Raw genomic sequence first — 26,159 nt, 5'->3', positions numbered from 1 at the left:
TTCCTCTGCACATGGACTCAATGCTCCTGATGAGAAGATTGATTGGTGTATGAATTTAACCCATTAAAGCCTGAAAACACAAATTATAGCCAGAAAATTCTAATTTTTTGGAACTGAATATTTATTTCACTTTCTAATGACGCCCCCCCCCCACAAATTTCCAGAAAATTTAACATATATATATTTTTAATCTCATTTGATACATTAGGTGTTTTTAGTAACTGATAATCCACTTGAAGGCATTTTTTTTTATCATTTTTCAGATTGTATTCAGAAGGGTTTTTTTTGTCATTTATGATCATATTGATTAGATAGAGGTATCATAAAAGTATGTATCAAATATGATACAACAGGCTTTAAGGGGTTAATTAGTGACCATGCTAACTAGTGACTGCACTCTCAGATATTGTCATGAATGCCTCTAAATTTCATTTTTCATGATAATGTCCAAATATCCTCATCAGATATGTGTTTAGTAAATACTTAAATAAGAGAGAAAAGTCACGACTGCACTCATTGGAGGTCACCAGTTAACATGGTCTCTTTCTGAACTGTAACACCAATCTCATTTATTTTTGCAGGTTAACTCACTGAAGTCTAAAACAGTCTCCTCCCAGCTTGTTTGTCCATCTCTGTGCAGAGACACCGACACGTCACAAAGACGTTTGTCTCTAAAGCTTTCAGTCATTGCTGTCTCTGCTGATGGTCCACACTGAACTCTCCTGTTTCTGAGGGCGAGCCCGCCACCAGACGCACGGCGGCCATGATGCATCCATTTACACGTAGTTAACAGCAAGTTCATCTCTGGCCTTCAGGGTTTTGAACCAATGTTAGTTTTTTAGAAAGAAATTGTTCTTTTTAAATTTAAAATGAGTGAATCTGGAAAGCCTGGAGGAGGATTAGAGCCAGGGGTGAAGGGAAAAATAACTCTGAGCACTAAAGACAAACCTTATTAGACTAACAGAGAATCTTCTACTGATGAAACGATATTTAAGAAGGTTCTTTCTCTTTCATAACAATGGTCATTTTATTACAATGCTCTACACTTTATATATCTCATAGAACAGGGTCTATTAATGGTTTTTTTTTATCTAGTGTATTAGGCCTTAGCCTTAAAATACATGTGTGAAAATTTTAGACTACTTTCTTAACCGTATACAATTAGTACATAGTAGGGTTAGGGTTTATCATCCTCTATAATGATCAATAGTTTATTTTTTTTTGTACTTTGTCTTGTCAGCTGTGGTCCTGTCAGGTGTCTGCCCTTGTTTTTTGGACTTTTACGTTTGTTTTGTGTCAGTTTTATGTGGGACAACAGATGGAAATTAGTGACTCGCTAATCATTGTTTTCATTTACTCTGTATGAATGATCAATATCATTGCACACTGTCCCCTTGATAAACGAATAAACTAAACTATAAACATGGCCTGGCTGTTAAAGTTTCACCATTTGTTAAAGATTTGACTTTCAGAAAATTTAGATTATTTTTCTCCTCCTTTGTTCTTAAAGTGCGTTGTTTCTTCCTTCCCTCCCAGCCCTGATCCTCTTCTGGACTTTTCAGATTCAATTATTTTAAACTGAAATAATCTGACAAATAAAAATCACACAAAATCACACGTTTGCTTGTTTCCAGACTGCAGACAAAAACAAACTTAATGTTTTTTAAGTTCAATAAAGTCATCCACCATATTTACACAGTGACCATTTTCTTCTGACCAGAAATGAAACCATGGCGATCTGAGGAAAACATGAATATACCGTCATTATTCTGAATGACGGTAGATGAGGGCCACTCTAAAAAATAGATGAATAATAAAGAGGATTTGTTAATTTTAGAGAAAAATAACTAGTTAAGTTAAAAACTTGTACATTTACAGGGAGGAAAGCTAAGAATCTGAGATTATAAAGTTGAAAAATAGTCGATCGTGTCAGAGAAAATCGTACCAGTTGGAGCCATTTTCCTTCCACGAGTCTTGCAGGTGAGAACCTGATCAGATCATACTCTGGACTGATCAATAAGGAAATCCTTGTGATGTTAGTCCAGAATCATCACATTCTATACTTTTATCTGGACTCAGAAGAGACAACACTGCACACACAGGCTGTTTTCAGTTTGGTTTCTGAGAATTTGACTTTTTACATTTAAAATTTATTAAGCTGTAAAGTCAAACTTTGGAATTTTAAACTAGAAAATTCTGAATTTGCGTTCTTTTTATTTTACCATTCTATAATCCCCAAAATGTTGAGTTTTTCCCAGAAATTTCTTCTGACAATGAAAACTGTGAGTGTGTGCAAAATGCTTAGAGAAAACTTCAGACTTTTACTGTGTTTATTAAGCTTATGACTCAATAAAACTGTAGTTTCTGTGCAGCCCCAGTTGACCATTAATCCTGTTATCTGATGTTTGGAAAAAGTTTTCAAAGAGGACATTTTAACTTAAAACACCCTCATTTTCACTACCAAGCCTCACTTTTGGTCAGACTTGCATTGCAATACATGCAGCAAAGCATCAGAATAAAATCTGAGCTCTCCACCTGCAGAATGTGATCAGCAGAAAATGGTCAGTGTGAAAATATGCTAAACTGTTAATGGCTTAAATTTAACAGATAAATGTAGTTGTTTTTAACATTTGTCGATAAAACCAGACACTTGACTCTCTGCACACTCCCATCTTTTACATCAACTCTTGCGAACAATCTAGAAAACAAATGTAAAACCAGTCAGACAATCTTTTGGATAAAATAAACACTGGTGTGAGGAATACAACACTGGATCTGCAGAATATTTCAGAGGCGATGATGAGTTAAGAAATAAAAAGTCTTTTCCCACAACATAGAGATTCCCATGAAACCAAAAACAACAACAACAAAAAAAAAAAAACAGCATGTATGAATAATGTAACAAGCGCAAAAGCAACGATATCTGTGTGCAAAATTCACATCATTCGCAAAATTCCCTCGACAGGATTTGATGGATGCTGAAATCTTTGGGTGATTAAAGATGAAGCACTTAGAGACAAACAGGAAAACACAAATAAAAGAGACAAACATCCGTTATTCAGTCCTTTTAGACTGTTTCAGGCCACGTTTACACAACTTCAGCTGGAAACGGTGAAACGTTTTATGTTGGCTGCTCTTTAACACGACAATGGCGGTTTTTGTGCCTGAAAACAGGAACGATCTGAACACTGCTGTCTCCATCATTGTATAAACTTGCCACGAGCAGTTCCTCTGAAAACAGAGAATTTTTGCACATTTATTACACTTCCTGTTGATATTAATTAGTATCTGGACTACAACAATGGCGGCCTCCTGAGTTTGTGCTGCTCACTGCTGTGCCGTCTGCACAAATAATAGTGTTTTAACCATTTTTCTATGTGTCTACCTCACTTCTGCTCTGTGGAAGGAGGAGAACGAGCATGATCCTGTTTGAATGCATGGCAGCTGTTACTGAAACTGTTGACTGAGAGCAGAACTTTGTTAAAAACCGGTTCAATTTTCAGTGGATCGTTGTCGTGTAAACATGGCCTTAATCATTTTTTCATCTTATTGACATTATTAGTTAAAAAGGCAACCTGAAAGCAAATAAATAAGAGGACTTGGCATCTAAAATATGAGCACAGTATCTTAAATACTGCAGTATTTCAACATGTATGTAACTACAGGTGTGATATAAGGTTAAGAGTGAGTGGACGTTTCTGTGGCCTCTTGTCTTCAAACAGACAACACGCGACGATTTACGATTAAAATGTTTCAAAAGGAAACAATCTGTAACTGAAAGGTGTGAATCCACACTAAGGCAATGACTTTTACAAATGGGCCACAACGGGACAGGAAATAAATACACAAAGATTTTGTCCGTGACAGAGTAATTACAGGATGGCGTCTTTTGGCTAGAGAGGAGGAGAGGGAGAGAAACGCAGCGGCAGGAAGTAGAGTCCCGTGAGCGATGCTCTCCTCCATCCTCCTCCTCCTCCTCCTGGAGCCGGGCAGTGTCTACGCTCCGATCGCTCAAAAACAGACCAAAGACTTTTTATGGTGCAGCCCAGGAGGTTTAAAGGAGGCGGAGCCAAGAAACCGTGGGCTCTAACAGTCGGGACGAGCAGTTAGTGGTAAAGTTTGTTCCGACCCTGTACCACCGGTGCCACCACACCCTCAAAGTCACATCCTGACCTGTCTGCAGAGCGAGGCAGATGGACGAACAGCAGGAAGTGGATCACGGCGAGGACGAGGCAGCTGCGTGGTATTTGACGAAGGCGATGGCTGCCAGCTCTTTGCAGAACTCCTCCAGCACGATCACGCCCTCCAGGAGAGTCATGTGGTCGATGCTGCGGGACAAAAAAAACAGAAAGGGGAGATGGATTAAAAAACAACACAAACCCTCCATAGAGCTGACTCAAAAATGTGACAAATGTTCCCTCCTTTTCTTCCTGACCTGTCTGGCTTCGATAAAAAAAAAAAAAAGGTACTGTGAAAATTTTACTGCAAAATGTAAGCTTTTTTTTTTGGTTTAATTCCTGTGGAGTACTTCCTTTCTCTCTTTTTTTCCAAAATAATTTAACTTTTTCCCTAATCACATGTTCTTTTTAAATTCATGCTCTGAGATCACCAACATCCATGATTCACCTTCAGCCTTGACCCTTGCTCACAGAGATTTCTCCAGATTCTCTGAATCTGTTGATGATATTATGGACTGTAGATGGAGGGAGATTTAAAGTCTTCACTATTTGACAATGAGATGACCATTTTTCTGAAATTGTTCCACAGTTTTAGACACAGTTTTCACAGACTGGTGAACAGTCCATTAATACCACTTACGTTTTCAGCCTTTTGCTGCCTTGTCCCTACTTTTTTGAGACGTGATGCTGCCATCAAATTCAAAATTTGCTAACTTTTTTTTTTTTATGAATTGGTAAAATGTCACATCTGATATGTAGTTTCTGTTCTATTGTGAATCAAATACGGGTTTATGAGACTTGACAATCATTGACTTCTCTTTTTATTTACATTTTAAACAGCAACCCAACTTTTTTGGAATTGGATGTGTAAGTTCATGACTAATTCACGTACCTTTATCAAATAAATATTTTCAGGGTCTCTGCAGGTTTCAACAAGTCAAATGTAAGCATTTTTAAGACTTTTTTAGACCATAATGAATAAAATTTAAGACCCATTTCGCATCCATACTGGCAAAAAAGTACAAAAGATATGAAGGAAAATTGGAGGCCTGGAACTACTTGCATAGTATATGAATTTATTCACAGCTCTTTCACATTGAAGTACCACATTGCAGTGTGGTTCATATATGTTTACATCCACTGGCTTCAACCATGCATTAAATTGTTCATTCGGGAGCCACCATCTTATACAAGTAATTTGGCTTTGCTGTGGGCGTTTGTTAAGTTTTCTCCGCTGCTATGCTCCTCTGTAACACACCACGGCACGCACACAGCACACTAGCTGGTTGTGCTTGATAAATTCTGACCGGGCTGCACAGGTACTTTAGTTCCGTTTTGTAGTCATGTTACAGCGTCCTCAAAAATCGAAACATTTAAACGTGAGACTGAAGTTTATGCATTTGTTTTAAATAAAAGTAATGTTACCTTTTGAAGACTTTTCAAAATCACATTTAAGACATTTTATGTGTTTTTAATAGAACTGTAGACATTTTAAGTCCTTGAATTCAAACGATTGGATTTTAGACGTTTTAAGACTTTTTAAGACCCCGCGGATACTCTGATTTTGATACACTAATTAAAGCTTACATACAACATCGGTCTTCCTCCACTCTCTCTCTCCCCATATTTCTTCTCTCTTCAGCCAATAAAGGCAAAAAAGTCCCCCAACATTTCTCACAACATTCTGGGAAATCTGCAGCTTGAACCACGGCTTTCAGGGCTTTCAAGTCTTTGTGTTGATGAGCGTTTGAATATAAACAACATTTCTGAGGCCTCTGTAAAGCTGAGAAACCATGAAACTAAAATAAGCGTGAGACGAACACAGCAGCCTTCATACGTACGTGATGCCCTCTGGCTCCAGTCCCAGTAATCTCTTCCTCACCAGCAGCAGTTTGGGTGTGAAGTCTGGGATACGCTGAATCCTCAACATGAGATCCCCCACCACCTGAAACGCACAAATCAACACACACTAGTGAGAAAAACACAAAGACACTGTTAAATGGTCTAACACTGATAAAAGTATAAAGCACAAACTAAAGACAAACCATAAATTACACACATTACTAAAGATCTGCTTAGAAACAGCCCCGTCTCACCCTGACAATGACGGAGAACAGAGATCTGCAGCCGGGGGCGAGGTTGATGTAGGGGTCCAGCAGGTACTCGTGAAGGTGTGGGTGTGGCAACAAGGAGAGTTTGGAGAGCACGGCCGTCACCTGCAGGTTCACATCGTAGGGCTGCAGACACACAAGACATCAGATGATCACACTTTAATTAGAATTTCTCGCACATTAAAAAAGAAAATCAATTTCATCTTGTTTTACTCATGTTTCCACACACAAAAATTTTCATCCATGATAATTTTTGGAACAGGTTCAAGTCTATGCATATTTTAGCATCAGTCCAAGTCATTTTAATGGATGATTGATGTTTCAAAACAGATCCTGTTACTTTCTTCTCTCTCACCCAGCCACGCCGGACCCCTCCACTCCCTCTCTCACACCAAAACCTCCCTTTAAACCCCATTATTTCCCCGTGTATTATGTAGATATCAACCATGGAAATATAACAGACAAGGGCACTAGTTTGTCCTCACAGAGGCTCTCCATCTCTCCAACCTGGCACCGCTGTGACACATGAGCTGGTGCTGTACGCAGCTCTCTGTCCAATCAGCATCAGAGCCACAGGCTCATACTCACTGCTGATTGTTGTCACAATACAAAACAATTTGCCACATTTTACACATTTTCCCAGTGAAAATATATAAAACACACAACGCTCAGTGTGCAAGGTTTGAGTGATGTGTTTTTTGGATTATGGAACCGAGAGAAAAAGCATCAGAAAATAGCGGACCAGACCTGTGTTCTAAAAAGATCCATTTAGCTGGCAAAAAGAGTATTCCACTTCAGAACCATCTCTAATAATCTACAAATCCTCCCTCTAATGTCATTCATCAGACAGGTTTACCTTTCAGCTGTTTATATTCCAAAAGAAACTTCTCCATAATCAGCAGCTCATTACAACTCTGCCCTCATTTACCTCCTCACGCTCTGTTAGTGGACTTTAAATACGTTTAACTGCAGTGATTGGTGTTTGTATGCAGAGAGTGAACTTTGGTCTGAGTGGGAGAATTAAATCAGTGAGAAAAATCTCATTAAGTTTGACCTTAAATCAACTTCTGTGCTCATTTGCATGCAGAAAGCTTTTTTTATTTATTTAATTTAATCTGGTTATTTCATCTCCATCAACTAAAAGGATGTTAACTTTTAATTACAGTGATGAATAAAACTTGATTACATCAGTTTTTGCTTTGCTTTTCAGGCTTGTGGACAAATGGGGAAAAAAAAAAGTGAAAGGAAGGTTTTAAAACATAAAGCATGCAGTTACCTTGAAAAAGGTGTTGCAACAGAACTGCTTCTCACCTCTTGCATCTTTTGGGCACATGCTTTCACGTGATTTGACGTGCGATTGGAGCGAGTTATTTGCGCAGATTTAGAAAAAAATAAAGTGAGTAAACAGCTTTTAATCGCATGTTCTATTGCGATGAAAGAGATGCTTGTTGCTGTGGTGTGAACAAATTACACTGCTGAATTGTTCTCTCCTGTGTTCTTAAGCTGATGATTTCCAAGCTTCTAAATTATAGCATAGAGAAATGCCCTTTGTATGCCCATATAAGGACATATAAGGGCCGTGTGCAAAAACAGAAGGCACACAGAAGTGAGAGAAGAACAATGTCAGTAACTTACATCAGAAAAACAATATCAGTACTTTCAAGATTTTAAAGTGAATGTAGATCTGCTCCAAATGACACCCAAAGAGGGTGAATTTTTTCTATTCTAGCATAAGCTTAAGAATAAAAGGATGCATTCAGGATGAGTTTAAAAAATAAGGGGGGGGGGGGTGGTCATCATTTTTTTTTTTTTTCATAGTGTGTAAGTGATTAAAACATATATTTGATTAAAAACCGGATGCTTTAATTGATAAAAACAATTAGAACACATTGAAATGCCTGTGTGTGAAGACATTTTTATTGTTTTATAATAAATGCCGAATAAATGTCCTAAACATGCTAAAAGGAAATTGGTAATTGGTAAAAACCCATTGGTAATTGTCAGAACCTCCTTAAGGAGACAAATTATTTAAAAATCAATCAATCATTTAAAATCAAATTACTCCTTAGAACAGTTGTTGAATGAGACCCAGTGTTAAAGAGATTAATAACAAGACAGATTTTTACACTAAATACTAACCTGATCCAGGATACGACCCATCCTGTCAAAGAGAACCTTAAGGAAATGTCCCTCGAAGAACGGGGTGTCCAGGTTACACTTTTCAAATGGTTTTGGATTCCCCCTCCAGTCCCACCGCTGACAGATGCCACAGTAATCCCTGAACTGAGGAGAAGTTATGAATGATAAGAATCTGATTTATTGAAGTCTAAAAAAATCTGACAACAACATGACCCCCAATGTCTTTATCAGTGTTTTTATTGAAAGTTTTTTTCTTATTACATAAAAAGTTATTTGATCGGAGGTGTTAATTTACTAAGTAAACAGACTAATTTAATCTCCAAACATTTTTTTGTATCAATGAAACAATTAAAATCAACAGTGACTACTGAAAGCCTTGTATATCTTTTCTATGGTTGGTCATGGGGAGGCAGGAAACACTGCATTAAGGATCTATAAGACTAGATAGCGATGTCAATAAGCTCTGAAGTCACTGATTTTCTTGTTTGACAAATGCAGGACCTGATCCTGATGGATAAACAGTTTTCAAACTCCATCTCTATTCCCGTTTAGTCTAACGAGTAAGACTGATCCTTACCTGTCTGTGCGCATCTCTGAGGTAGGTGTCGTATCCCGTCCCTTCCACCTGATACGAAGACTTTGCCTCATCAGGAACCAAACACAGGAAACTGTAGGAGAGAAGTGAACTTTTAATCTTCAGTATTCAAAGACTAGGATGTGTCATAGAGGAAAGAAATTACAGTACCTCAAGAAGTGAGCACACCACTCACATTTCAGCAACTATATCATATCTTCTAAAGGGACAATACTATAGAAAACTTGGATATACTTTAGAGTAGTGAGTGTACAGCTTATATAGCAGTATAGATGTATAGCAGACACAGCCTTAGTGGTCTAAATAGCTGGCAACACAAGTGAGTACACCCCTAGTGATACCTGTACATGTGGTTCAAACATGCAAAGCCACCTGTCTGATTCATCATGTTCATGTTTTGGCCTGACTGGACCATATAAATGTGTGCATCATGAATTAGAGCTGTTAAATTTGATGCGTTGGGAACAATTCTCTTATATTGGCCCCTGGATGTTTGGAATTTCCACTCGGGGGACCAATAAAGGAATATCTTATCTTAACATGGAACCTCATGGCAAAGAACTCTCTGAGGATTTGAGAAATAGAATTGTTACTTTACACCAGTGGTTCCCAAACTTCTTCTGCCTGGCCCCCCTTTGGCAGAAGAAAATGTTTTCACACAAAATATTGAAACTTTGGGCACAATTTGGACATGTTCGCTGTGAGGTGTACTCACTTGGGTTGCCAGCTGTTTACACAATAATGGCTGTGTGGGGAGATATTTTCAGTGGATAGTAAATCTATACTGCTATACAAGCCGTACACTGGCAACTCTAAGCTATACCCAAATTTCATCTCTCTAGTTTTGTCCCTTGAGAAGACATAATATGGTTGCTGAAATGTGAGGGGAGAGCTCACTTTGTGAGGTACTGTGCATCTATAGACTGCTTTAAGATAAAGAGCAAAGTTAATTGCTTTGTGAAAATTGGTGATGCAGTAAAATCACTGGCAATTATTAGCAAAAATATGCATTGTTAAACTATACAAGAGTACTGACTGTTAAATGTGAGGCTTTTTATTTTTCATTGTTTTGTTTTACTCTTTTTGTCCTGATTGTTCAAAATAATCAATAAGACAAACCTAGAGATATGCAGCCAGGACTTTTTGTTGCTTTTTTCCTGTTAACCAAACCTTTACCAAACCGTAACGTAAAAAGTAAGATAGGAACCGCACCATGACCTCTGTTAATGGGTATATCCTGAGTTAAAATGTACCTGATGTGTATTTTCTACTCTCAAACTTCCTGAATGTATCACTGCATGACTTGTGTCCTAAAAATAAATTCAACCATCTCAGAGGAAACATCACGCTAAGACTAGGTGACCTCTCTCTTTTTCTTTGATGTTAACAAACTGAACTGAATCCTGCATCACGCACAGATCACATACCTGTTGACGATCTTATGGACCTCCGTTTTACCGTCTGACTTTGAGTGTTCAGGGCTCAGAGGAGGAGACGAGCTGAGCCAATCAGAACCGGACATCCTGCTGTCAGGAGAGACGTCATCACCGAACAGCGGATCCTCCTCCAGGTCTCTGCGGAGACGGACAAGAAGAAAAACACTTTTTATTTTTGATGAGCTCTAAAAATTAGGAACAAAAACAGGAATCTTTAGCATTACTGCAGCTCTCATCCTGTTCATCACTTATTTATATTCATTGTGGTTCAAAAGTCTGCATAGTTCAAAAGAAGAATTGAATATTCTTCCTGGTATTAAGGGCCTTAAGGGCTCCTTGATGTGCAAAGCCTCTCCTGTTTCTGTTATATAAGGTAGGAAGTGGGTAAATATATGGGTAGAGGTTCTTTTTGGAGTTGGTGTAGTATGATTCTAACATTTAAAACCTTTCTGTAATCTCCTCTCACTGTCTACAAACAATATAATCATGTAAAGAAAGAATAACAGTGCCGCATTCGGTGATTTAACTCTTTGCATAACTGTGTAAAACCTTAGCACTCACAAATAAAGAGGCTCTTATGAAAGCATCAAAAAATGTGTTGTTTAGGATTTTCTCTGCAGACAACAGAGCTCATACATCATTTCTGTGGCTCTCTTACCATGGGTTGGTAACCCTACATGATGATTAGAATGAATGAGGGAAAATTAACGACAAGCTAAGAGGTGAGTGGTGCCTCTTTAACCACTTTTCTCCCTGATGCTGTCATAAAAATGCTTTTAAAAGACACACTGATACACTATTTAGTGCATTAATCATTTGGTGTAATGGTTAGATTGAATTTGACAACTATATTCAAGAAAACACATTATAAGAGTCCTGTTGGTTCAGGATAAACCACTTCTAAGAGCTGGTTCCTCTCGTCAACAACAGACACCAGCTCCTACTTCAGAGATATTCCCTTGTTTTTGTATTTTCCTGGTTGTTTTAAAAGATAAAAAAGTCAAAATGGTACCACTTGAAGAGCCGAAAGACTGGCTCCTATTACTGAGCTGAGACGCATAATCCACATCACAAAAAGGGCTGTGATTCCCATCACTTCAAGCATCTCTGGACGGACATAAAGTTTTTGTATAGCAGCAGGATACAGCAGACCACATTAGATAACGAGGTGGTTTTTAATTCTAGCAGTATTTGTTCTATCTACACAACCAATCCAGTTTGGAGGAAAACCACCTCTGTATGCAGTCTGAGCTAGAGGTAAGCTGAGCTTTGAGGTAATTTTTGGTGCATTTTTCCTCTTTTTATTAGCTCCTATGTGGACTTGGTCTTTTGCAAATGCATTGCAGGAGCCAGTAGGAATTACTCTCTGAGTGCCAGTGTTGTATATTGTTCTAAGTGTGGAGTTGTATTCTTTTACAGTCTTTGGTTATCCTCTATAAAAGTGGGCAGTCGTTTTAACAGAAGCATTCATCGATGTATCCAAGCATGCTGAAGTGTGTGTTAACGTGTATGTGAGAAAGAAAAGGCTCCATGTTAGGCTACCACTGTTAATCTGTGTGCATAATGTGCACAAGCCTGTGAATATCAGAGAGTATGCACTAGCTTACTGCCCTTGTTCTTAAGACAATAATCGCCCACTGGTCTGGGTATTAAAAGGGGAAAACTGCAGGTAACGGGCTGGATATTGGGTCTGAGCTCTACAATTGCAGTCAGATGCAGGTTTGCAAAATCAGACCAGTGCAAGACTCCCGTCTGAGCTACCAGATACCAAAACATTTTCAGTACATGTTGAGGTATGCCTACAAAAAGCTTGAAGCATTACCACTTAGTATCTGAATGCCCATAACAGATATAAATCCCCTTTAATTCACTGCCTAAACAGAGTTTCAGACAGCTGATCATTCAGTTCCAGAATGTCTCTTCATGAAGTACCATTTGGTCTTTTTTACAGCTTTACAAAAAACAAAAAATGCGGCAGGCTAACCAATACCCCACCAGATTTATTTCCTGAACAGTTTATCAGCATGCCCTTTAAAGGTATGTTTATGAGGGAGAAATGCTGTTATAGAGGAACCACTGGCCTCTATGCTAGTGGTGAAGTCATACCTGTTCACTCTTACTGCCAGCAGCTTTGGACTTAAACAAATCAAGGTTAGCCTGAGATTCAAGGAAATGATACATGGGCTGTTTGCACAAGAGGCAGATTTGCACAGCTTGTCGGTTTTCACACAGGAAAAACACTGCTGCACACATTAATGTGCACTCTCTTGGTATCTGAGGGCTTTTAATACAAGGTAATAATGCTTTCTAAATGCCAGGGTTGTTTTTCTTTGGTCAAAGTTTTCATTCATCTTCAAAGTTTTGGCACTATGCAAGCTTCCATGCTTCACATGTAAAATATTAATAGTAATAAATTACCTTGCTTAAACTCCCAAAAAACTAATTCCACCAACCATGGTTTAAAAAAACAATCTCACTACTGAACACACAGTATGGAGCAGTTTTAGCAGAGTTGGTTCCACGTCTGAGAAACACAGCTTGTTGATGCATTCTCTTTATTTCTACTGGTGTGTATATTTTTCATGCAGGGGATTTTCCAGGCAGCCTGAGGCGAGATCCTTACACTGCATCATGAGGCTGCCCGTTCTCCAGAGGCTCCCGCTCCTCCTGAGGTTTGTTCTCCAGGTAGTTCCTCTCTTCCAGGCTGCGCAGCACCAGGCTGTGGAGGATGTGCTGGTTGGGTTTCTGGATGAGCTGCTCGAACAGCCGCAGAGTCATGATGCTGATCTGAGGACACAGGAGGAGGAGAAATCAACCGGAGGAACAAGCAGAATGAGACAAAAGTGACTTTCTCAAACTTCAGACGGATGATTCATCTCACTTTGATACGATGACAATGTGCTCTGTCACATAGTCATTAAAATTCATCTGCTTTTTCTACACCATATGATTCACTGAGCTCTGCATCCCTGAAGGGCAGATGGACATTTGTTACTTTGATTATTAAAGAGTCCAGAAGACTTAATGGATGTAGGATCTGCAGTTTTTAAAGCAGTTATGTGACTCAACAAAGCATTAAAGAGTCTAAAGATCCTTTGTCTAAGATTTTCCTAAGTACAAACATTCGTGTTGGGTTAACCTCATCTGACAGGTGGTCACAGTGCTCGATGAGTCTGTGTCTGAGCGGATTCTGAGCGATGGTGGCCGCCGCCTCCGGCTCCCTCTCCTCTCCCAGCAGGAAGTAAACCATCTCCTGCAGGAGAGCTTCCGACGTCACCTGCCTGATGATCCTGTTCAGCAGCGCAGTCGAGGTCAGGATGCCTACCTCAGACCTGCACGCAGACACAGAGATAACAAACCGTGATACTGAGAAGGAGGATGGTCAGAGTACCAGAAGTCTAACTTCCATTCAGTATCCACGCTGTAAAAACATTTGTCAACTTTGAATATGGATATGGTTGGAAATGACAATACTTCTTTTTGGTACATAGACATGCAAAAAGGAGTCATTTTCTTGTTGAATTCTATTAAACCAGACACACTTCATCTTGTTATAGCAGTGGCTGTGATGTGTTTTGCAGATAGACTGTGCTGAATGTGTCTGACTGTGGTGCTTCCTTTGTTTCTTTGTAAATCAGTTTGCTAGCCCAGGGGAGGGATTAGCGTCTTGATCTCCAGCTCCTGGCTCTGGCAGGTGATAAGATTTAGCAGAATAATGTCAAGATGAAAAACTTCATCTCTTGCCTCTCGACAGGCCATGCCTACTTTTTTATTCAGAGCTTCTGTAGTTAGTTTTCAGTTAGGACTGAATCAGCAGTTTGTTTAATCTTCCTTTTCCAGTTTTTGTTCATCAGAGAGGAAAATTGACTGTACTTTATTTTCTTTGTTCATGTTAGGTCAGTTCCCTCTAGCTTCAGTATTTCAGCTCAGCAGATATTTGATGTGTTGGTACCAGGTTTCTATACTTATCCCTATGTACTGTGTGCAAATTCCATATGGTGAAAACAGCCAGGACTTAAAAAGTACAACAGCTGCACAGAAACTGCACATTGTGGACACTGCTGAATAAAACGGGAACCATCAGACAAGTCTTTTTGGTTGCTAACATTATTTAACTTTGCACAAGGAAACAAAATTATTTCAGAAAAAAACAAAAACTACCAGGACCTAAATGATGAACTGACCTTTTTGTTGATCCATAGCACAAAGCTTGTCAAATCAAGTTAAACTGAGGGTTATCTTCATGTTTACAGTCTAAAAACTTCAGTAAGGGTTTGAGCCTTCACTGAAGAAAGCTTCATGGCAAAAACCAAGGAAATCAGTTTTAAACTGGAGATAAAAAATTGTTAATGAAATCATCACAGTGTTTCCAAGAGTCAAGAACTGGAGTAAGAAGAATCATCAAGAAATTTAAAGAGAGCCACACAGTCCAGAACATGCCTGACAGAGGCAGGAAGAGAAGAATTTCAAAGACTCTGGTAAGAGTGAGAGATGTGTCTAATAGGGGTGTAATGCTACAAAAAAATTTCAGTTTGGTAAGTTTTCGGTATGGTAATAAAAGCAAATACATAACAGAATTTCTATTTCATTTTATCAAATGGTATTCAAATAAAAAGGCTAAATAAATTACATTTAAATTATCAATAATGTTGCAATCTCCTTCCAAGAAGTCCTCAATCAATAAAAATATTAATAAATAAATTTTTGTATAATTAGGTTACTTTAATTGATATATTGACATATCTATACCCATTTTTTAAACACTAATATTTCCCAGCCAACTTGAACATATCATCATGCAATGCAAGTTAGCTTGTTAAGTATGCTAATTAGCGTCTATCCTGCCAACTTCAACACTGGATTACTTTTTTAACCAATGGGAACTACTACAAAGTTTTCACATCCCATCTTGGAGGATAAAGAGGTTAGAGCCGTGTGATATCTGAGGATAACTTTACCTATGACGCAGCTGCAGACATGATGGAGTCTCCTCTCCCCCTCCTCCGAGGCTGACAGTTGAAGGTACGCATTTACAATTATTTTAATTCACAAAACCAGAGCACCATTGTTATAATGAAAAAATCTTAAATCATGGGCATAACCGGCTGGTGAGACTTTTTGTTGTTCCTCCTCGTTAAAGTGACACTCTTGTTTGAGTGGAGCCTTTTCAAATGCTTTGATTGGTCTGCTCTACGACGTGCTGTCAGCAACACATCTGCTGAATAATGTCAGCACTACTGTTGTTGTCTTTGTCCACTGTTGTACGTTAATGGGAAACAAGGTGTTCCTGAACAGGACACTTTTATCTGGGAATATTCAGGCTGTTGCTGTCATTTGCTGTGGCTGCCAGGACAGTGTGACAGTAAGTTGATCTCTGGTTGTTCATCCGTGTATGAGCTTCGTTCAATGTCCGTTCGGTAAACGTCTGTACCGTACCGAGAGGCCTGTACTAAATGGGTATGGTACAAATACATGTACCTTTACAACCCTAGTGTCTCAAGAGCCCAGAACAACTGACAAGACTCTAGTGAAGGGCTTAGCCAAGTAAGGAACTGTAGTCTCAAAGAAGACCATCACTCGAGCCCTGAGTAGGAATGGACCAAGAAAAAGTCCACTTCTGCAGAAGAGACCCCTTCAAGCCAGACTTGAGTCTGCTAACCACAAACTGGAAAAGGATTATGAATTCTGGAAGCATGTCCTTTGGTTTGGTCAGATGAGACCAAACTAGAGCTCTTTTAGCCAGGAGTCAGGAACTGGGGATCTGGTAAAGGTGGACGCAATCACAAAGAAAGAAGGATATGTAAAAAATCTAGAACGAAAACCTGAAGCAGCTAAACTGGGTCTGGGTTGTTGCTTTATCTTAAACAAATCAACAACCCCAAAAATCTGTGGCTCCCGGTGAAAAACTACCTCCAGAACACCAAAGAGAACCTTGGTGACTGGCCTGACCAACGCCCTGACTGGAATGCTATTGAAAATCTGTGGGGTGAACTGAAGACAAAGGTCCATGCCAGAAGGCCATCAAATCTGGAGGAGCTTGAGAGATTCACCAAAGAAGAATGTCAGAGACTAAAATTACAACAAACAACTGCAGGCTGTTATCCAGCAAAAAGGAGACACTAATGACTATCAGCATCAGGGGGGCTAATATTTTAGACCCTGGTAGTTTTTTTGTGGAATATTTTCATTTCATTGGTGTGCAAAGTAAAATAATTTTGGCATCCAGAATAAAACTAGGATGTTTGAAAAAGCTGTGTTAAAAATTCTTTGCTAGGGGCGCGCCGGTAGTCGAGTGGTTGGGGCGTGCACCATGTACGCAGGCAACCCGGGTTTGAATCCAGCCCGTTTCACTACTTCCTGCATGTCTCTCCCTGCTCTCTTCCCTGTTTCCGACTCTATCCACTGTCCTCTCTCTAATAAAGGCACGAAAAAGCCCAAAAATAAATCTTAAAAAAATAATAATATTATTTATAATAAATAAATAAAAATTCTTTGCTAAATCAATTACATTTTCATAGGGGGGCTAATAATTTTGTCCCCACGTGTAACTTTGCACCAAACATGCACCGGGACAGGGATTTGATCCTGTGACAAGAGCACTAAGGACTGTTGCCTCTGTGAGTGGGTGCCTGTTTTACCAGCTGAGCTAGACTGCGCCCAATATACCGAGTATAGAAAATGACTGATAGTATTGAGCTGTCACGATGTATATCAACCAAAGAAAAGACTAAAACTTCAATAGAACGCTGATTGATTGATGATTCAGATCAGGACTTACGTCTGCATTAGCTGCGGTTCCATCACAGACACAAAGAATCGCTCCCTCACTGCCTTCGCCATCACAGCAGCTGCTGACTGTAGAGAGGAGAAAAACAACAATGTTGTTCAGCCTTCTGTGGCTTTCAGAAGCACAAACAGCTTGTCTACAGAGTGGCTCTTTTGTTCTGTTAACTCTGACTACAGGATGACACATCGCAACACAATGAAGCAGCATGAAAACCTTCTGAGCCTCTTTGATGAGCTGGTCGCAGTAATCGAGCCAGGACAGGAAGGAGATGAGGGCTCGCTTCCCCGTGAAGACAGCAGCGTCCTCTTTAAGGTTGTACACGTCCAGACTGGAAAAGAGGAAAATATTAAAGTGTTTTAAGAAATTTTTAAGCATATTCTCTCAAAGAGGCATGTCTCTGAGGATGCTGTTTAAAAGCTATCAGTGAAGTCAGATATTCACCCCCAGTTGACGGACTCCACGGTCTCGATGTCCAGAGGGTCCATAGACTGTGGCAGAGCTTTATAAAAGGAGACCAGCCTGTTGGTCAGAAGGTCACAGAGCTCCGTATTTTCTGTCAAACACTTGGCGGCTGCAGGCTCCGGTAAACTGACCAGCAGCATCAGACCTTCGCACGCCTTCACTACTATCCTCCCATCCTGAGCATGGGGAAACAGAGAAATATCATGCATTTATAACCCGTTTATACAATGCATCAACAGGAGTCTATATCCATTTTTTTTATTTTCAGATAGCAAGTTGTCACCCTTAACGCTTTGCATGGAAAAACGATTTGATATCTGAGAAATGGTTTGATATCTGAGCTCAGACTGCATATGGAGAGGGTCTGATATTTCCTCAACCAGACTGTGTTGGTTGTGTAGATGCAACACTTACTGGCACCCATAAAACACCAACCAGGACTGAAGTACTAATGGGCAGTCACTTGGTATCTGAGTGCCTAGCAGGCGTGGGCCAAACTGTTTTAAATTGTGGGATTCCCTCAATCCAACAATTACAATTACTTTTATTTTAACAAAAGGAACAAATATCTATCTTAAATCATGCAAATGCAAATAATAAGGCTTAATCTAATCAGCTTTACATAGAATTTCAGCCAATTTAAAGGGTTTTGTAGCACTGAACATAACAGTTAAGCTAATGGTTATTTTAGTATATTTGACTTACATAACTAGTAGGGCTGGGCAATTAATCGCAAATTAGATTAAATCGCAATATGGCCTGCTGCAATATTCTAATCCCAGACAGTGCAATACTTCTTTAACCTGAAATGTGTCAGAATACCAGATACAGTTTTTTGCATTAGATGTTTTATGCTCTACAGCAGTGTCACACAACCCTGCTCAACCAAAGAGCCAAATTGTTGAAAAATACCTTTGCAAGAGCCACAATCTAAGCGGTGAAAAGTGACAAAAATGGCATGAAGTACAATCAAAATGAGTTAAAGGTGGCAAAAATGGTAAAAAAGCAGCAAAAATGGATGAGAAGGGGCAAAAATTGGGAGAAAAGTGGAAAATAGTGAGAAAGTAACAAAAATGGTCCAAAAGTGGCAAAAAAAAAATTTGAGAGAAAAGTGACTATAATGGGCAAAAAGCAGTCAGGAGTAGCAAAAATGAGCAAAAAAATAGGAAACAAGTGATATGTTATGGCAAAAGGTAGCTTATTTAGATGAAAAGAGGCAAAATGGGAAAAAAGGGCAAAAATGGTGAAAAAAGTGGCAAAAAGAAGAGGCAAAAATTTTGGGAAAAAATGCAACAAGTGGTATGTAATGGCAAAAAGTCGCTTATTTAGACGAAAAAAGGCAAAAAATGGGAAAAAGGGCAAAAATGGGGAAAAAGTGGCAAAAAACAGAGGCAAAAATTTTGTGAAAACATGAAACAAGTGGTATTTAATCGCAAAAGGTCACTTAAATGGGCATTAATTGGCAAAAAATTGTGAAAAAGGGCAAAAAAATTGAATTACAGTGAAATAAATAAAATGGCAAAAGAAGTTGCAAAATGGCCCAAATAAAAGAAAAGGGGTTTTTTAATGGCAAAAGATAGCTGAAATGGGTGAAAAGTGGCAAAAATGGTGAAAATGGCAAAAAAAAAGAGTTTTTTCTAAGGTTTTCTGGGGGAATAATATTTCAGATTAAAACATAAAAGAGCCACATGTTGAGTATCACTGCTCTACACTATATGCAAACAGTTTCTTTTGTGTGTTTTTTTTTTTAAAAACCTACTTTTCTCCCTTGTGTGTGTTTTTTTTTTATTCAAAACAAGAATAACAAGAAAAGATATGAATCAAAATGTCTTTTCTTTTTTCAAGTTATTTATTTCTACTTGTGTTTATCTAATATGGTGCTCTTTTTAATAAAGAGTGATTTATTGCTTGTGTTTGTTAAACAATACATAAGATGGGGAACCTAAGAATACTCGCACATTAAATCGCAATTGCAATATTGGGAAAAACAATCGCAATTCGTTGATTTTTGCAAATCATTCAGCCTGAATAACTAGATCTTTACATAAATGATTAGACTGTGTATATAAGAGGTTTACGGCAGCAGTTAAAGCCAGTTCTCTGTTTCCCTGACTGACAGAAACAAGTGATCAAAGATAATTACAAAAATGTTTCGATTTTTAATGTTTTCCTAAAAGATTTTTATCATGCGATCTCAATTTATTCAATTTCCTGTTTGTGAAATTAGTTTGAGAGGCGCTTGATTGAGGAGGAACGCAAGATGTGGCCCCCTGGTGCATCTAACTCCAAGTACTAACAGCATGCCATGCCAGAGAGCATCAGCAACCATGCGCCTTGTTGCTGCTTTCCTTTTTGTCACTAGAAACTAGAGAGGCACCTGACTGTGGAAAGCGGACATCCATAAATGCATGCCTTGTTAGCTTCCATCCACTGATATAGCCATAGCTTTTAGAAGAAGACATGGACATTTCAAAGAAGTGGTCAAAGTTTAAGGATGTAATGAGGCAACTTAATAATAGTCATATATAAGGCTTGTCCTAACTGTAAAATTAATGGTTTAAAATATAAAAATTGATCATAAACATGAAAATTTGAGATATAATCTACAATGTTAGTTGTTAAATAACCCAAACGCTACAAAAATGCAAGGACAGAAATTATTACTAAACTTTATTGCTTAACTTTTAAAATATAATGGAAAAGTAACATCAAATGAGCCATTTTATAAGATTAGAACTTGAGAAAAAAACTCTAAAACCTTTTAACCTTTTATAAACCTTGTGAAAACAGCACTGAGGAGAATAGCTTTCACCAGAGAGTCCTCCCAAGTTATTCATCAACAGCGGAGACTAAAATCCGCATGCACCAAAGAACGCCACCTAAAATCCAGGGGTGTGTATGTGTTTAAGGTGTCTGCTGTCTGCAGCCAGGTTCTCCTGTGCATGGAAGAGCCCAGGAGACTGACAGGGAACTAGGAGTGTTATCAAGGAAGATTTTCTTGATTTAAGCTTGTTTTACAAAGCTGAGATCGACACACATTAATAATATCCAGACCCACAACTAAATTGTTTTGCTTCGACCCGAGTTTACACATCAGCAAAACTATTTTTCCCAAAGCTGTCAAAAGCTGTCAGTTGATAGCTTCAACCCATCTGGGTGGGGTTGGATCAATAAAGATCTGAAAGCTTAAAATATGAAAAACACATGGTTTGCCAATTATTAAGAGTCCAAATCTAAAAGTTAGTGAGTTATGCATTAAAAATATGACATTTCAGAATGACTGGCATCTAAAAATAATAAACAAACAACGTTTTAGGTGTCTGTAACTCTCAGTCAAACTGGACAAATGGCCCCATCTTGTGCCCTAAGTTTGCATGCATTTCAGCCTTGTTAAGTAAATAAATTCTCAGCATTTATAAAGTCATTAACACAAAAGCAAACGTTTGAAAAATCTGTTTAAGGCAAGCACTACAGCTATTGTTGTACAGAGCGATTGCAGGCTAAAGTCAGTGGAAACACAGTAACGCTCCCAACATTTGACCACTATAATCCTCTCTAATTTTGGCCTAAAGACACAGAGCTCTCCTCTCACTCTCCTTCATCAATTAGGGATAAAAACAGTGTGGTAGCTAGCAATGTGCAGAGCTTGTTTAACCCAAACAGGGGCGTGGTGACTCTGGAGAGCAAAAAGTGACTTTGCACTGTTTCTATTTATAAAAGTGCTACACTTCTGTATGTCCCCCTTTCAAAATAAGACACAGATATTCACTGAGGAGCTAAGTTGATATTTAACAGATACAGTGTTTGCAGAGGCCGTCTGGTGCACAGTGCTTTCTGCCAGTGTGATGTTAGAAACCAGTGTGGCCCAAATTTTAAAGCATGAAGACGTTACTTAAGTACCTATCAGTGACTGCATACTGCTTTAACTTACGGGGCTCTTTGTGAGGTTGAGCAGGGAGGAGACGAGGTTGTAGTTGTTGTTGTTGTTATTGTTGGTTGGACTGGAGGTGGAGGCAGCAGCTACAGCCGGCGACCCCTCAGGTTGTTCCTCTGACGGAGACTGACCCGTGTCTGGAGCCAAAACGTTCTCCTTCACCGGACTCTTTGTTTCAGGTCGCTTTGACTTGCTCTGTAAAGAAACAAAAAAATCACACATATGATTAGAAAAACTCTTTAACCTGTTGGCCTTAAAGTAACACTCTTTTGTGTGAAGATAAACATTTAGAAATGTACCACTGTATCTTTTTAATCTTTTTCTTTGTCAGCATGCATTATGCCTATAAAAGAGATATAATAATCATGATAACTGTGGTGGTTGGAAAACTGGTATCGATACAGTTTCAATCAGGGATGCACAATATTTGATTTTTGCCAATATCTTGACACTTCTATCATGAACCTTGATATTATGTTGTGAATGATTCAGCTGTGCAGTGTGAGATATTTCTAAGATGACTTTATAATGGCTGTGCAGTGTACACCAGGCCTTACCTCGAGGAAGAAGTTGACGAGGTACGGGTCTTGCTTCAGTTTGGCACAGACGATACAAAGAAACTGGATCTCCTCGTTTTCCGTTGGAGCAGCCAGCACCTCCCCACACAGCCGGATCAGTTTCTGAGTGTGACAGCCAGGGAAGAGATTAAGGTATAAATAACTTCAATCTGTCAGTAAACAGATGATTTTTAAGGAGGGAAAAAATCAACTGAGTGCTCCTCTTCTCACCTGTACAGGTCGGTGGACATTGATGTGGGGCAGGAGAGGCTGACGAATGTGTGCAAGCAGCTTTGTGTAAAACGTTAGCACCTGCTGCTTCATCCCTGGAGGACACTGATGGGACAAATCCAAACAGAAGGTGTTAGAAATGATCAGACTGGTCCAAGAAAACAGATGTGACCTCTATGTTTAAGCTGAATCCAGCTCAAAGTGGTGATTAGTCAAAGAACTGAACCAAACTGTGCAAGCATACGATCACTTGATAGCTCTGAATCTGTCGTTTTCCCTCAGATAATTCTCACTTCCTTGATTTCTGTTGTTCTTAACTTTGTCATTTCACAGGATATAGTGCAAGCATAAACCATCTTACATCTGCTTTTCCCAGTGTGTAGAGCGTCTCCAGGATCTTGTGGTGCAGGAGATACTCCATACAGGGTCCGGTCTCTCCAGACTCCCGCTCCGCCTCCTCCTGGGTCAGGATGTCCAGCATCTGTTCCAGGTGAGACGGGATGTTTGTGTCTGTGACCGGAGCTTTGTCATCTAATGGAGAAAACAGTGAAACCTGTCAGAGAAGGCATTGCATATCCACCAGACGCAACTTTAAAAGAAATGTTTTAAGGTTGTGCATCATGCTGGAAGCTTGAGGAAAACATTCTGTACTTTTTGTCTGACCACTTCCCCTTTAAAAGATTTTTCATTCCTGCTAACAAAAGAAGAAAAACATTTTAAAGCATCAATTTCAATCAAGCTGCTTAAAGTTCACTGTTGTTTGAACAGTTAAACATTCATTTTTATTTTCTGATCACTGACCTTTTTGGTTGCAGTAAATATATTTAATACCACCCTCTGGTATACAAAAAGGGCGGTCTCAGAGTCAACACAACAAAAACAATAAAAAATATGATCACAGCTTTCTGCTTATTTTGAGTCATTTTGGTCAGATAAGGACCTCTTAAACACCTAGATTTCTCGGTTGTGCAAGGTGGCACATCAGTTTGCATTGGCTGGTCATGCTTGTCAAGTTTGTGCCATGCTTAACCCCATGCTTGCCATCCATGCAAGGACCAAGGGCTGTGTATGTGCAAAAAACAGAGCACTCTGGGGAAGTCCAAACTTATTTGAGGCACATTATTCAAACAAACTGGACCTAAAGCTCTAAAGCTGTGACACTTAAATTGCAAAAACTTTCATCAAATCACTAAAACAAATTCTGAAGACTTTCAGGCTCTCTGAGTAAAAAAAACATAATCTACTAAAGTCACAAGTGAGCAAAAACATTAAATAAATAACCCTGACAACAACCTCATCGCTATAAAATCCCACAAACACCGATAATCTCACCAACTGTTCAGAGAAAGTTTGTTAAACTGGACTAACTGGGAGAACTGTAGAAGAGAAGCTGAACCAGTACGGAGGGTGTCACATACAACCAGACAGGTACATTAACCCTCAAATGTTCTGATAAAGACAGAAGGCGTACAAGTCGTACCTGCTCAGATCCCCACAGGCGAACACGAGACAAATCTGAAGGTGCTTTAGTCCTCACAGCAAACTCACCCAGCATGACATTCCTCTCATACTTCACATTTAAGGTTCTTAAGGCGGATTTTCCTCACAACCCTTCCCTTCACACCACCTGGGCTATTTCTACAATCGAGTGTTACATAAGCAGGAGTAGGGCTGGGTAATATGCACTGAGTTGTTGAGGTGTTTCTTACCAGAAGTCTCGATGTAATAATGTGTAATGGCCTTCCAGTGATAGACAAAGTCCTCCTGCAAAGGCAGCGACGGGGCCAGCTGGAAAAGAAAAACAGAAAATTTAGCAAAATATATGTTTACGCTGTTCCCACCGGACTCAACGTCAACATTTACTGTGTTTTCATTTTCTTAACACTCTAAAACAGAGTTCAGACTCAGCTTGATGTCACAATACCTGAATTTCAAACTTATATATGACCATAAAAATCAAACAATATACCTGTTTGGTACCATGAAAATAAAAATAACTTCAGTCCAAAGCACTTAAAATTTCTTTTTCTAATATGGATGCATCATTTTAAAACTCCAATACTAGCTTAGAAGATAAAAATTCAGCCAACTGTTAATTCTGATACCAATATCTTGTTTTTGTCTATTCTAGCTTCTAGAGCTAAGACTTGCAGCCTGTCAAACAGGTGACTTCCTCTTTTTAGAAAAAAGAACATTTTTCCCTAAATCAGCAGATCGGCATCAAAGCTAAGTCGCAATAACAACCAAGATACCATGGTTTAAATTTGGCTACAGCTGTTGATGCCACATTATTAGTTGAAGGGCCGGAGTTTGTCAACAGGGCTAATGTCGGTGCACGCACTGATGTCAACAGACGCATCGGTGCATGACAAAGAATTGTAGGCAAACTCCTACACACGGTCTAAATTGTACAAAACATTAAAGATGCAATTAAGAATGTTTTTGTACATTTAAGACAGTCAGCAAGAGTTTACATGCATTTTTGCATGGATTTATTCTTCTCCTACATAACTGTCATACAAATGAATGTAGTTTTTTTTAAAAATGATTTTTAACATTTTACTGATTTTTTGTGACATCAGGTACAATCATTTATCAATTAATTTGTACTTGTATACAAGGTGAAAGGTAAGGACAAAATATATCATAAAATATAAAGAGAAAGAAAACGTAACAATTAAAAAAACTGCATTTAATATGGGGAAAAAAACATTTAAAAAATTAAATCAATTTTAAAATTAGAGGAAAGTTTAATCAAATCTTGTAAATGATGGATGGACACACCAACATGGCATAGAACAGGGCTGGGCAATCAGAATTTAGATCAAAGACATAAATGAATGGCATTTTAATAGCTGCAGTAGCTTTCAAAACTTGGACCATTAAAAAACACAGACTTTATTGTTTTAAAACATATAAAAAGCATTGAAGTACTATACATTTTGAGGCCAAGTCCACGTGTAGGTTGGTTTCTCCTGTTCGATCACAACAGTGTGCAGCATTATTACTTTTTCACTGCAATGGTGGCTGTAGCCAAACTTGTGCTGATGTTAACATTGTTAACTGGACTTTCTCCGTGCTTAAACATAAACACAGCTGTGCAACCACTGTGGATGAGCAGACAGCTGAACAGACTATAGAGGCCACTGCTGCTTCATACAATGCTCTAAATAAAGGATGCATAAACGCATCGTTTTAACATCAGTATCAGCCCTTTTGACAAAAACAGTCAAAAATCAGCTAATAATGTGGGCATGAACACATAAAAGTTCCAGATGTTTGTATTGTGTCCTCACAGTTTAATGCTGGCATTTAGCACATCTAAGTGTTGATTTAGAGCAGTGTTACTCTCCGTGTGGGTCTGGAGCCACACGCGGCTCTTTTGTGATGATTTTTGGCTCTTTTATTTCTAAATTTGAAGTATTATTCCCTAGGAAAACCATTAAAAAGGAAACTTTGACCTCAGTCAAATAGGTCATCTTTTTGCTGCTTTTTGCCTGTTTTAATTATTTTTCACTCATTTCCCATCTTTTTGCCAATTTTAGTCATTTTTCACTAATTTCCCCCTCCTTTTTGCTCATTTCAGTTACTTTTCACTTAGTTTTTTTTTTGTTGCAATTTTCTGCCTATTTCACCTCTGTTCACCCATTTTTTTTTTGCAGCTTTATGACCTCTATTGCCATTTTTAACTTATTTTTATTGCCACTTTCACCCACTTTTCACCACTTA

The 26,159-nt window shown here is 38.7% G+C and overlaps 1 protein-coding gene across 1 annotated transcript in view; it reads right to left on the bottom strand.

Moving 5' to 3' along the window:
• Positions 1 to 249: 249 nt before the first annotated feature.
• The window catches only part of fhip2a (FHF complex subunit HOOK interacting protein 2), a 30,109-nt gene continuing 4,199 nt past the window's right edge, over positions 250 to 26,159 (bottom strand). Inside the window, exons 2-17 of the mRNA XM_041789585.1 lie at positions 24,140 to 24,218; positions 22,792 to 22,961; positions 22,431 to 22,535; positions 22,200 to 22,322; positions 21,640 to 21,837; positions 17,688 to 17,884; positions 17,460 to 17,574; positions 17,238 to 17,314; positions 13,599 to 13,791; positions 13,083 to 13,246; positions 10,451 to 10,597; positions 9,006 to 9,096; positions 8,429 to 8,572; positions 6,275 to 6,415; positions 6,020 to 6,123; positions 250 to 4,328 (exon numbers count right to left, since the gene is read on the bottom strand). Of these exons, the coding sequence (XP_041645519.1) occupies positions 4,217 to 4,328; positions 6,020 to 6,123; positions 6,275 to 6,415; positions 8,429 to 8,572; positions 9,006 to 9,096; positions 10,451 to 10,597; positions 13,083 to 13,246; positions 13,599 to 13,791; positions 17,238 to 17,314; positions 17,460 to 17,574; positions 17,688 to 17,884; positions 21,640 to 21,837; positions 22,200 to 22,322; positions 22,431 to 22,535; positions 22,792 to 22,961; positions 24,140 to 24,218 (2,160 nt within the window). The 3' untranslated portion in view covers positions 250 to 4,216. The remainder of the gene's footprint in view (positions 4,329 to 6,019; positions 6,124 to 6,274; positions 6,416 to 8,428; positions 8,573 to 9,005; positions 9,097 to 10,450; positions 10,598 to 13,082; positions 13,247 to 13,598; positions 13,792 to 17,237; positions 17,315 to 17,459; positions 17,575 to 17,687; positions 17,885 to 21,639; positions 21,838 to 22,199; positions 22,323 to 22,430; positions 22,536 to 22,791; positions 22,962 to 24,139; positions 24,219 to 26,159) is intronic.

Source organism: Cheilinus undulatus, linkage group 6 (assembly GCF_018320785.1).
Source record: "Cheilinus undulatus linkage group 6, ASM1832078v1, whole genome shotgun sequence".
Classification (NCBI taxonomy): domain Eukaryota; kingdom Metazoa; phylum Chordata; class Actinopteri; order Labriformes; family Labridae; genus Cheilinus; species Cheilinus undulatus.
Note: the sequence above shows the minus strand (reverse complement) of the source record. Positions and strands in the feature narration are given on the sequence as shown.